Below are 12840 nucleotides of genomic sequence, written 5' to 3'. Positions count from 1 at the left end.
CCGCCGACAATTATGTATAAAAAATAATTGGTTAGTACTGCATTTCAACAATCTCTTTTTGCTCATTGTGATTCCTATTGAAATTGAAAAACAAGTGAATAAAGTTTTTGGAAGAAAAAAATAAAAGGAGCAAAATAATCTAAACGCCATGTCGTGAATTATAAAATTCAACACCGTCATACCGCTTATATGTAGAGCGCTCTTATCATTGGTTGAAGTCATTAATCGCTTCATTAAATGTTCTGTGTCTCTTCCGTGGGCGCACACTATATTGCTTGTTTGCTATTTGAAAATTTGATATTTTATGATCATTTTTGTCGTCATCAATGCACAGGCGTTTCTTCATATTCGAAATCGAAATGAAAAAGGCGATTAGCGGAAGTACACATACGTAAAATTGTATGTAAAATTGGACTCAGGAATATATTTATTGATGGGAATAAGATGTGAGACAAGAATGGGAGGGAAGCCTAGAGTTTCAAAACGTCCGGAGTCGAAAAAATATCAGCTTGGAAAAAACCACGATCACTAAAAAGCGTAAAAAGTGAAGACTGAAAAAATCCCACTTCTTTTTAAATTTTCATTTTTTTCTTTTTGGAAAAAAACTTCTTGATTTTTGTAGATTTCAGGAATATACATATACTTTTAGAAGATTATATGTACATATATTAGAGAAAAAATGTGGAACATTTTCCTTTGATTCTAGTGAAAAAAACTTAAAATACAAAAAATTCAAATCCGGACCGGGGTGAAACCTGAAATTTTGCATGTCTGATGAAAACAAGATTATTTTGAAATCCAGCCCTCAGAAATTGCGCCAAGCCTCCAGAAACGCGTCAATAAAGAGATTTTTTTAAATTCAAACTCTATTTATATTCTTATGAAACCATAGACTTTCAATACGAAGATCAAAAATCACGAAAAGAGCCGAGAAAAGAGCCAATGAGAACAGAGCAACTAGAGCAACAGAGCAACAGCGAGCAACTGGAAACGAGAGAGACTGTATTCTCCCGACTTTCCAACAGTTTTGATGTCTCTAGAAGCTTTCTGGAAAATGTTATATAACATTTTTCCACCAAAAAAATCAGGTTCTTGCCATATTCTTATTTTCATCTACACCGAAAAAAACCAGATTTGCTTAGAATTCCGACTTCCGTCATTCCATAAATGTGGGGTTTAGAAAGGACGGAAAATAGACGTTTCTTGAGCCAAAAACTAATTTCCCACGAATTTTCTGGAATTTTATGATCTTTTCTCTTGGAGTTTTTCAAAGTTTGCAAACAAGTCTACTTCCGACTTTCTGATAAGAAATTTTCACTTTCATGCAACTTTAGTTTAAACATTTATTAAATAATTGAAGTTTGTTGGCACTCCTCGAAAAATTGTTTTCCCAGAGCACACAATTTTCTAAAAGCCAAGTCGGAAGGCGGAAATCGGAGATAAACTTTTCAAAACGAAAGTCGGAAACGAAAAAGCCCGAAAGACAAAGACAGTGAAAGAAGCGATAGAGCGGTGGAAGATGTGAATAGGTAATTTATTATTTTAAAAACGTCCCATAGAAAAATAGGGCCTGGAAAAAAGATAGGATTAATAAATGTGCACAAAAATTCTCATCCAAACATAAAACTCAACAACACTTATTCCAGGCATCGCTTTAATTTCCAAAGTTGCTCGTGTCCCATCCGATCGCATCACATCCATCCCTCCAGTCACAACCTTTTCTTGGCATCGAGAATTTGGATAGTCCGAGGCTCGGAATGTTCTTGTTGTAGTTTGTGGCATCTCAATAGCATTGAGTCCCTTCAGGAGGACATCTGGACTCACCTCTTCCGAAGTAATGAGTATGAAATGTTCCAACCGGGGATTAGACTTTTTTCTCATCCACAACTTGAAAAAGCGGTTGAGAGTTTTCACACTAATTATGACATCATAAAGATGTAGATGTACAGCATTGCAAATGAGAAGGTCATCTAGAGATAGTCGAACACGGGTTGGGTCCCTAATATTCATAACATTGATTGTGATGCTATACATGTTCAACATAAGAACTTTTTGAAATTGTTCAAGGTTTGCGAACCGGTCTTGCCACATAATAATATTCGAGGTCACTTTCGAGAGCATTTCCAACATTTTGTGAACAAAAACTTCGTTACAGTCACGCGAGATATAGATTTGTTTAATATGTGGAAGTGTCGCAGGAATCGGAAGTGCATCGAATGATACTGCTTCGCAGAATTTCAATTTTTGAATTGATTCACAATTGGTTACATCCAGAATCCGATGAATGCATTCAGCCGTCGAAAGCCCCAAAATGCGCCATACAGGTGTATAGTAGTCGACAAAAACTATCACAAATTCCGTATGATTTTGAGACATGAGAGAGATAAGTATATTTTTACCATCCCTCTGGACCATGTCAATATTGAGAATGCGATTTTTAGCCAAAATACTGATTGAAGTTACTGATAGACCAGCGGTTTTCGTCAGGAGTCTTGCTCGATTGGAGAGGAGAGATAAAGCGATTCTAGAAAAAAATTATTATGTAAACGCGAATATTAGATGGAAAATTAACTAACATATCAATCGGTTCCATTTGTTGGAGAACAGGAATCAGTACAAGTCTTGGAAGACGTAAGAGGGGAAACGGAGTCGTCATCTCAAAAGAGGAGAAAGGGGACAAATGAATTAAGAATCAATGACTGGTGGTACTGGGTGGAAACCGCATCGCACGACCGCGACGCGGCAGAAGTGTGCTCTGGGAAAATAAACAAGTAGAAGAAGACAAGCATAGCATCGGCAGAGATAATTTTAGACAATTTCTCATATTTTCGCACGGCGATCGGAAAGTTCTCTCGATGCAATTATATGTTCGGAATAGTTCATGTGCGAGTCAAATTATTAGACCAGTCCGACCGAATTAAAAAAAGTGATTACCAAACTTTATTCTGTAAAAAATAGCGTCAAAAGATTTAAATTAAGATTTTTGCATTCCTAAAAACATAGAATATACATATGTGCAAATAGATTATGACCAAACATAAAAGTTAACAAAATTGAGTCCAAATTTGATAGTTCCAATCTTTCCATCGATTCTTTTGATATCAAATCCCCCGATATTGTCAGAATACCCACTATTACTGTATCTGAGGAGACTCCCTTCAGGGACTCTAACCGAATCCAGTCCACTGAGTATAGCGTCTTCAAAATTTACGTCGTATAGTAGAACTGTCAGATATTCCAGACGGGAATTACACTCGGTTCTCTTCCACATCTTGAAAAACTCGTTTAACTCCTTGGGAGTCAATGTCACACCTCTCAATACGAGCTTTACGGCATTTGAGGTGAGAAGGTCACTCAGATTGAAATAAGAGGGATGACCACGGATATGAATCTCCATAGAATCAATTTCTTGAATCAAAATTTTCCGGAGATCTTCGGATGCATTGAATGAGTTTTTTGAAAAGAAGAACTCGATGCTTGAAGTGATTGGCCTAAGAGTTTCTACAACTTGATTGACAGAACTATTGATAAAGCCTGACAAAAGAATCAGATTTTCAATTCTCGCGTGATCTGAGAATATCGAGAAGAAATCGTCTAATTCCGGTGGTTTATGGAGCATCACAGTCTCGAATTTATCACAGTTTGACACATCGAACATCCGTTTTGTCCATTCCGCCACTGAAAATCCAATATTGGTCCAAGTAGTTTTTCCGGTATGAAGAGTCACTGAATTATTTTCCTTCGAATAGCATAATCTAACTGTTGGACGCTTGATGAAATTAAGTATGATCTCCATGAACGAAGCATGTTGCTTCAGTACGAAATATTTGGGAGAAATCAATTTGAGACACTTTGCAACACTCCTGGTTCGTTTGGAGACGTGACAGAATGCGAGTCTGGAATTTTGTTTTGTTTAAGAAATCAATGTTAAAATAAGTAAGTACTCACATTTCAATGCCTTGCATGCATTGAAAAACAGTAATCTGTGCAAGTCTCGGTAGGCGAAAGAGAGGGAGAGGAGTCATCTTAATAAAGAATGAGATAGGAACAAGAATCAATTTTGAAAGAATGACAGACCGCACCGCTTGACCGCGACGCGGCTGAAGTATGCTCTAGGGAAATCAAACATTCCATTGCGAGGACCGAGAAATAACGTGGTCTTGGTATGTTGGACCGATAATTGGCATTTCTACTGGGGGTAATTTTTTGTCCCAGAAACCTATTTTTTGAGATTAATTTTGTAAAATTCGGTGCTAGGTGTTTGCAGACTCGGTGTATGCACAAAATGAAAGATACAGTAACCCAAACGCCTTTTCGACTATCAAATTTGGATCCAATTATATTGAATTTCATTTGTGATCGTTATATACAGATTCCGACGACTCCCGGCTTACGAATTCCGTGTAAAATGTTTAGAAAATTTTTGAATTTTCGACGGAAATTTCGCCTGGTGGTTTTTGATGAAATTTTGTATGAAAAAAAAACGCCAACATTAGTTTTCAGTGATGACTAAAAAAATTATCCTCAAATTTGTCATTTTTAAAATAAGCGTCCGACTTCCTTTTCCGAAAATTTTACTTCCACACTGCACTGCTACATGCATCTCAGTTGTAGATGCTATGCAGACGGTTGTCTTCTTCCACTTGTTTGTTTTTCCAGCAGGCACTTCTGCCGCGTCGCGGTCGTGCGTTGCGTCCACAAAGTCTCCCGACCATACATTGATTCTTCATCTCATTTGTACCTTCTCTCCCCTACCAGGATGACGACTCCGTTCCCTCTCCTACACCTTCCAAGACTTGCATTGATACTTGTTTTTCAACACATGGGGCACCGTTATTCAATGCACGAAATGTGAGTTTTTTCTCTTTTTTCCGATCCATTTTTACCCAGTTAAAAATTCCAGACTCGCATTCTGTCACGTCTCCAAACGAGCCAGAAGTGTTGCAAAGTGTCTCAAATTTATTCCTCCTAAATATTTCGTACTGAATCAACATGCTTCGTCTATGGAGATCATTCTTTATTTTATGAGACATCCAACAGTTAGATTATGCTATCGGAAGGAAAAGGATTCAGTGACACTTCAGAGCGAAGCAACTGCAACTGCTTGGACCAACATTGGATTTACAGTGGTTGAATGGACTAAACGGATGTTCGATGTGTCTAACTGTGAAAAATTCGAGACTGTGATGCTCCATAAACCACCGGAGTTTGATGATTTCTTCTCGATATTTTCTGAACATTGTCGAAGAATTGGTAAGCTGATTCTCTACCCAGTCAGTACCGATAGTTTTACAAAGCAAGTTGTGGAAACTCTTCTGCCAATCACTTCAAACATTTCGTTCTACATTTCAAAAGACTCATTCAAAGATCCCAAAGAGCTCCGGAAAATCTTGAGTCAAGAAATTGATTCTATGGAGATCCATGTTCGTGGTTCTCCTTTTTCCTTAAATCTGAGTGACCTTATCACCTCAAATGCCGTAAAATTCTTCTTGAGAGGTCTGACGTTAACTCAAAAAGAACTAAACGAATTTTTCAAAATGTGGAAGAGAAACGAGTGTAATCCACGACTGGAATATCTGACAGTTCTGCTATACGAAGACGTCTTTGAAGACGCTATACTCAGTGGACTGGATGCGGTTAAAGTCCTTAATGGGAGTTCATCCAGATCCAGTAATATTGGTTATTCCGACAAAATCGCGGGATTTGATATCAAAAGAATCGATGGAAAGATTGGAACAATCAAGTTTGGACTCAATTTTGTTAACTTTTATGTTCGTTCGTAATCTATTTGCACTGTTCAAGCTTTTATTATATGTCTGTCATGCAAAAATCTCAATTTAAGTTTTTTGACGCTATTTTTACTGAATAAAGACATCGACCAATAGTTTCCACCAAATGTTGGTAAAATGGGCACAGTTCAAGCCAGAATTCCGTTTCCGACTTCCGGATAACGAATTTTCCTTCGACTTTTATCATTCCATAACTGTGGAGGTTAGGGAGAGTACATATAGCAGAAATCAAACTAAAAATGATCTAAAAGGACAGAAAATAGCCTTTTCTTCAGCAAAAAAAACTAATTTTCGCACATTTCATGATCTTTTCTCTTGGAGTTTTCGAAAGTTTGCAAACAACGCTCTTCACTCGCGTTGCGGTCGAGCGATGCGGTCTCCTCCGATTCCACCAGACATCGATCCCACAGTCAACTGTGCAGGTATCTCGCACCCCTACATTGTCTCCATGAAGATGTTTGTCTTCCCAGATCGCAGTTCACTCGCGTCGCGGTCGTGCGGTGCGGTCTCGCCCCAACACCACCAGACATTGATTCCTCATCTCATTCATGCCCTCTCCCTCCTACCAAGATGACGACTCCGTTCCCTCTCTTACGTCTTCCAAAACATGCACTGATTCCTGTTTTCCAACAAATGAAACTTATTGATGTGTAAGTTGGTTTTAAATCTATAATCTCATTTACCAACTAACTTTTTTTTCAGAATCGCTTTATCTCTCCTCTCTAACCGAGCGAGAATTTTATCAAAAACTTCTTGTGGTCTATCAGTAACTTCTATCAATATAGCGGCTATCAATCACTCTCTCGATCTTGACATAGTCCTGAGTGATGACAAAAAACTACAAATACTTTTATGTCTCATACCTGAGAATTATAAGGAATTTGTGGTAGTTTCTGTTGACAACAAGACAGTTATATGGCGCACTTTGGGGCTTTCGACGACTGAATGCGTTCATCGGATTCTGGATGTAACCAATTGTGAATCAATTCAAGAATTGAAATTCTACGAAACAGATTCATTTGATGAACTTCCTATTCTAGCGACACTACCACATATCGAACAAATCTATATCTCGCGTGACTGTAACGAAGTTTTTGTTCACAAAATGTTGGAAATGCTCTCGAAAGTGACCTCGAATATTGATATGTGTCAAGACTGGTTCAGAAACCTTGAACAATTTCAAAAAGTTCTCATGCTAAACATGAATAGCATCACAATCTATGCTATGAATCTTAGGGACCCAACCCGTGTTCGACTATCTTTAGATGACCTTCTCATTTCCAATGCTGTACATCTACATCTTTATGATGTCATGATCAGTGTGAAAACTCTCAACCGTTTTTTCAAGTTGTGGATGAGAAAAAAGTCTAATCCCCGGTTGGAACATCTAAAATTCCTGACTTTAGAAGAGGTGAGTCCAGATGTCCTCCTGAAGGGACTCAATGCTCTCGAGATGCCTCAAACTACAACGAGAACATTCCGAGTCTCGGACCATACTAATTCTCGGTGCCGAGAAAAAGTTGTGACTGGAGGGTTGGATGTAATGAGATCGGATGGGACACGAGCAACTGTGGCAATTGAAGCGAAGGCTGGAACAACAATTTTAGACTTTTATGTTTGGATGTGAATTCTTTGTGCAATTTGATCATTTCTTATATTTCCCAGGTCCTTTTTCTATGAGTTTTCTATTTTAATAATAAAATTTATATTTCCACTTGCCCCCGCTCTATCCCCTCCTTCACTGTCTTTGTCTGCAGAATTGAGTTAATCCAGCCAAGTTTCCATCATAACTGAATAAGAAGCTCCCGGATCAAAGGTGAACAAGGGATGAGTAATCGTCATTAAAGCATACTCAAAAGACAAGGCAAAGTCAGGCTTCAAAAAAAACCTATTTTTTCAGAAAATTGTTTGACACAGGCGCTGACATTCAACTGCCCCCGCACAAAAGCAGTTGCACTGAAAACACGTCAAGATACTAGAACGCTCTGTGCGGAAGTAAACTTTCCGAAAAAAGAAGTCGGAAGTTAGTTTTGAAAATGACAAATTTGAGAAAAATGTTTTCTTGTTATCAGTGATAACGAATTTCGGCGTAGTTTTTATACAACACAAATACATTCTCTAAAAAGTACACAGAGTCATTCAATCACACTTAAAAATTGATGTTTGTTGGTGCTCATCGATGTTTTCATCTTACAGTCCGAAAATTTCCTGGCAGAATACATAACTTAACTATGTTCATCCCTGCCAGACAGTTGTCTTCTTCTACTTGTTTGTCTTCTCAGAGCACATTTCACGTCGCGGTCGTGCGGTGCGGTCTCCCCCGATCTCCTCAGGCATTGATTCCTCATTCATCTGTCTTCCCAGCGGCCACTTCAGCCGCGTCGCGGTCGTGCGTTGTGGTCTCCCCCAACATTCCCGACCAGTCATTGATTCTTCATCGCATTTGTACCCTTTCTCCTATACCAGGATGTCGACTCCGTTCCCTCTCTTACGTCTTCCAATGCTTGCCCTTATTCAGTTTTCAAGCACATGCAACCAGTTGAAGTGTAAGTTTTCCTCTTTCTTTTGTCCTATCCTTCATGCTTAATCATTCCAGAATTGCATTCTCGCTACTTTCCAAAAGAGCAAATAACCTCTCGAAAATACTTCGCAAATTATCTCCCCGTAACATAGATCTGAAAGGAAAAAGCGATCACCTTGACATTAGTTTTTGTTTTGCAACGTGGTACAACGTGGAATTGAGCCTATATTTCTACAAAGAGAACGCACCGGATTTGGCCGATGCGAGGTTTCGAAACAGAGCTTTCACTCACGGAAACATGGGATTGTCAGCATCACAATGGTTGGAGCGGGTTCTAGATGTGATGAATAACGAATCGCTGATGAAAATTAGTGTCGAAGGAACTCCACAGTTTGATGTATGCGATGCTTTTGCTACTTTGACTAAGCTTCCAAGTTTACGTATCATGGACAACTGTGATGACAGTTTTGCAAAAAAAGCTCTGGAAATCCTCTCGCCAGTTACTGCGAAAGTTGAATTGTTCAAAATTCCATATAAGAACAGAGAAGAGTTTCAGAAATTTCTGAAGACTAATTTGAACTATTTGTTTATTAACACTCACCAGTTCTCGAGATTCACTCTTGATGACCTTCTAGTCACAAACGCACTTAAGGTGGAATTGCGAGGAGTCAGGATGACTGCCAGAGATCTGAACCGATTTTTCACAAGTTGGTTTCAAAGCAAATGCGATTCTCGACTAGAACATCTGACATTGCGCATTGAAGTTTTCAATGATTGGTCTCTTCCTGAAATACTGAATGCTGTTCCATTTCCAAGAGACCAAAAGAGAAGGTTCTTTTATTCAAAACCTCTAGACACTCCTTCAAAAACGTTTCGTGGAGGACATGATATCGAAAGAGCAGATGGAAGGAAAGCCATAATCACCTTTGAAATCAAGTTCAACATGATGTACACCAATATCTATATTTTGCCGTAATTTCGTTTCCTTTATTGTGAATTTGTTATTCTTAATGACATCATTGCTTTCGAATTGTGTTTCTCTTAATTATCTTTTTAAAAGTTTTTTTTCGATAAAATGAAGTTTCTTGAATTTGAATTTTTGCATATTATAAGGACTCTGGCGAATTCTCATACTATTCATTTTAAGAATCATTTTTCGAACAGGCAAATTCTATTAAACTATGGACTTTAACCGTGCAGCAAACACTTTAAATTAATTTTTGAATTTTCTGAAATGGGAGTGGTCTAGAGATCTTCAGGTTGTCTATTTTCGGGCCAGCAAACATACGAGTTTCACCTTCTCACAAAGAGAATTAGATGTGCAGGTGGTCTCCCTATACATGTTTGTCTTCCCGGAGGGCACTTCAGCCGCGTCGCGGTCGTGCGTTACGGTCTATTGCCGATAGGCATTGATTCCTCACCTCATTCATGTCCTTTCTCCCCCTACCGAGATGACGACTCCGTTCCCTCTCTTACGCCTTCCAAGCCTGTCACTGATTCCTGTTTTTCAACAAATGGAGCCTATTGATGTGTAAGTTCGTTTTCAACCTAATATTCGCGTTTACTAACAAACTATTTTCCAGAATCGCGTTCTCTCTCCTCTCTAATCGAGCAAGATTAATGTCAAAAACTCGTGGTCTATCAGTAACTTCTATCGATATAATGACTGTCAATCACTCTCTCGTTCTTGACATAGTCCTGGGTGATGACAAAAGACTACAGCTATTTTTACGTCTCATCCCTGAAAATCTTTCGGATTTTATAGGGGTTTTGGTCAACAACAAGATAGTTAAATGGCGCAATTTAGGGCTTTCGAGGGCTGAATGCATTCAACGGATTATGGATGTTACCAACTGTGCATCAATCCAAGAATTGAAGTTCTGCGAAACAGAATCATTCCATGCACTTCCGATTCTTGCGACACTCCCAAACATCGAACAAATCCTTATCACACAGGACTGTAACGAAGGTTTTGTTCACAAAATGTTTGAAATTCTTTCAAAAGTGACCTCAAATATTGATGTGTTTCAAAACCGGATGGAAAACCTCGAACAATTTCAAAAAGTTCTCATGTTGAACATGAATAGCATCACAATCAAGTTGATGACTCCCCGGGACCCAACCCGATTGCGACTATCTCTAGATGACCTTCTCATTTGCAATGCTGTGCATCTACATCTCTTTGGTGTCATGATCAGTGTGAAAGATCTCAACCGTTTTTTTATGTCGTGGATGAAAAACAAGTCTAATCCCCGGTTGGAACATTTGAAATTCATAACTGTGGAAGAGGTGAGTACAGATGTCCTTCTGAAGGGACTCAATGTTATCGAGATGCCACCCACTACAACGAGAACGTTCCGAGTATATGAGAATTCTCGGTGCCGAGAGAAGGTTGTGACTGGAGGGATGGATGTGATGCGACTGGATGGGACACAAGCAACTTTGGAAGTTAGAGCTATGACCAGAATAACATTTGTAGAGTTTTATGTTAGGATGTGATTTTGTTTTTTATCTTTTTCCCAGGTCCCCCTTTTCTATGGGACGTTTTTTAATAATAAAATTCATATATCGAGCGGTCTATCGCCTCTCTGCAGTATTGAGTTCATCCATACAAGTTTCCATCGGTGCCACCCTCAATGAGAACCGCCCTGATCAGAACTGGCAGAAATCAGATCTGACTAAAGAGGAGGAAACGTCATTATACCATACTTGTCAAGACCCGACTTGGCAAGGCGGCTGCAAAAAACGTATTTAGGTCGTTTTGAAGCTATATATGAGAAACTAATTGAAAATAACCCTACCGCATTTGCATATATGGCTCAGCTAAAAATGTTGATTGTATCAAAGCGAAGGTCTGATTAAAGAAAAGTATCAGTAGCGGAATGGAGTAAACAGAAGTTCGATGTGTTGTACATGTCGAAACAAAACTATAATACATCGACACCAATAAAATTAATCATTGGCGGCCGAACTACGTTATTTCTCTGTCATTGTACTTGGTCTTTCCAATGAAATGTTTGAATTCCCTAGAGCGTACTTCAACTGCGCAAGCGGTGCGGTCTGTCATTCAACAATCGATGCTTGGGCCATTCCTGCGGCTGGAGTGTCCGATGGGAAGACAAACATCTCCAGGGACAGTAGTGAAGACACTAGTTGGAAGAGAGTTAGATGTGCAGGTGAGGTTCCTAAAGATGTTTGTCTTCCCAAAGCACACTTTTGCTGCGTCGCGGTCGCGCGGAGCGGTGCGGTCTCTCCTTGACACCAGCAGCCATTGATTTCCTCATTTATTTGTACCCTCTCTCCTCTACCAGGATGACGACTCCGTTCCCTCTCTTACGCCTTCCATGGCTTGCACTGATTTCAGTTTTTCAAGAAATGGAACCTATTGAAATGTAATTTTTGCTCTTACTTTTTCGTTCTCACCTTCATATTCAATCATTCCAGAATTGCCGTCTCGCTTCTTTCCAAAAGAGCCAATAACCTCTCAAAAAGCCTTCGCAAAATATCTCCCCGTAACACATATCTGAAAGTAAAGAGCGATCACCTTGACATTAGTCTTTGTTTTGCAACGTGGTACAACGTGGAACTGAGCCTATATTTCTACAAAGAGAACGCACCGGATTTGGCCGATGCGAGGCTTCGAAACAGAGCTTTTACTAACGAAAACACCGGGTTGTCAGCATCTCAATGGTTGGAGCGGGTTCTAGATGTGACGAACTATGAATCGCTGACGAAAATTAGTGTCGAAGGAACTCCACAGTTTGATGTATGCGATGCTTTTGCTATTTTGACTCAGCTTCCAAGTTTATTGATTGAAGAGAGCTGTGGTGACAGATTAGCAAAGAAAACTCTGGAAATCCTCTCGCCAGTTACTGCGAAAGTTGAATTGTTCAAAATTCCATATGAGAACAGGACAGAGTTTCAGACATTTCTGAAGACTAATTTGAACTATTTGTTCATTAACACTCACCAGTTCTCGAGATTCACTCTTGATGACCTTCTAGTCACAAACGCACTCAAGGTGGAATTGTTAAGAGTCACATTGAGACTTAGAGATTTGAACCAATTTCTTACAAGTTGGTTTCACAGTAAACACAACTCTCGACTAGAACATCTGAAATTTCGCATATTTGAAAGTTTCGATGAAACGTGCCTTCCGGAAATACTGAACGCTTTTCCAAGAGATCAAGAAAGAACGTTCCGTTATTCAAAACAGCTAGACACTTCTTTGAAAACGTTTTCTGGTGGATATGATATCGAAAGAGCAGATGGGAAGAAAGCCACAATCACATTTGAAAACAAGTTTGACATGATGTTCACCGACTTCTACATTTGGCCGTGATTTCGTTTCTTTTATTCTAAAATTGTTATTCTAAATCACATCATTGATATCAAATTGTGTTTCTCTTAATTATCTTTTTCATTTTTTTTCGATGGAATAAAGTTTCTCTAACCAGACTTTTTGCGTATCATGAGAACTCTGGCAAATGCCCGAACCGCTTTAAGAACTTTTTTGGACATATGAACACT

General features: G+C 39.0%; 4 protein-coding genes across 4 annotated transcripts; 2 read left to right on the top strand and 2 right to left on the bottom strand.

Moving 5' to 3' along the window:
* Positions 1–1537: 1537 nt before the first annotated feature.
* Positions 1538–2656, bottom strand: GCK72_021223 (uncharacterized protein; the record flags this gene model as incomplete). The annotated part of the gene is made up of 3 exons (XM_003094188.2): positions 1538–1570; positions 1621–2524; positions 2577–2656. The coding sequence occupies 3 exons, from the start codon at positions 2654–2656 to the stop codon at positions 1538–1540; spliced, it is 1017 nt and encodes a 338-aa protein (XP_003094236.2).
* A 369-nt stretch (positions 2657–3025) lies between these two features.
* On the bottom strand, positions 3026–4025 carry GCK72_021222 (uncharacterized protein; the record flags this gene model as incomplete). The annotated part of the gene is made up of 2 exons (XM_003096311.2): positions 3026–3896; positions 3949–4025. The coding sequence occupies 2 exons, from the start codon at positions 4023–4025 to the stop codon at positions 3026–3028; spliced, it is 948 nt and encodes a 315-aa protein (XP_003096359.2).
* Positions 4026–4759: 734 nt separating this feature from the next.
* Positions 4760–9286, top strand: GCK72_021221 (uncharacterized protein; the record flags this gene model as incomplete). The annotated part of the gene is made up of 7 exons (XM_053734116.1): positions 4760–4851; positions 4904–5771; positions 6111–6211; positions 6260–6439; positions 6492–7404; positions 8256–8335; positions 8386–9286. 7 exons carry the CDS (start codon positions 4760–4762, stop codon positions 9284–9286), a joined length of 3135 nt encoding a protein of 1044 aa, XP_053583029.1.
* Positions 9287–9761: 475 nt separating this feature from the next.
* On the top strand, positions 9762–12652 carry GCK72_021220 (uncharacterized protein; the record flags this gene model as incomplete). The annotated part of the gene is made up of 3 exons (XM_053734115.1): positions 9762–9841; positions 9894–10805; positions 11755–12652. The coding sequence occupies 3 exons, from the start codon at positions 9762–9764 to the stop codon at positions 12650–12652; spliced, it is 1890 nt and encodes a 629-aa protein (XP_053583028.1).
* Positions 12653–12840: the final 188 nt, after the last annotated feature.

The sequence above is a fragment of the Caenorhabditis remanei genome, chromosome V, assembly GCF_010183535.1.
Source record: "Caenorhabditis remanei strain PX506 chromosome V, whole genome shotgun sequence".
NCBI lineage: Eukaryota > Metazoa > Nematoda > Chromadorea > Rhabditida > Rhabditidae > Caenorhabditis > Caenorhabditis remanei.
This window is presented reverse-complemented; position numbering and strand designations above follow the sequence as displayed.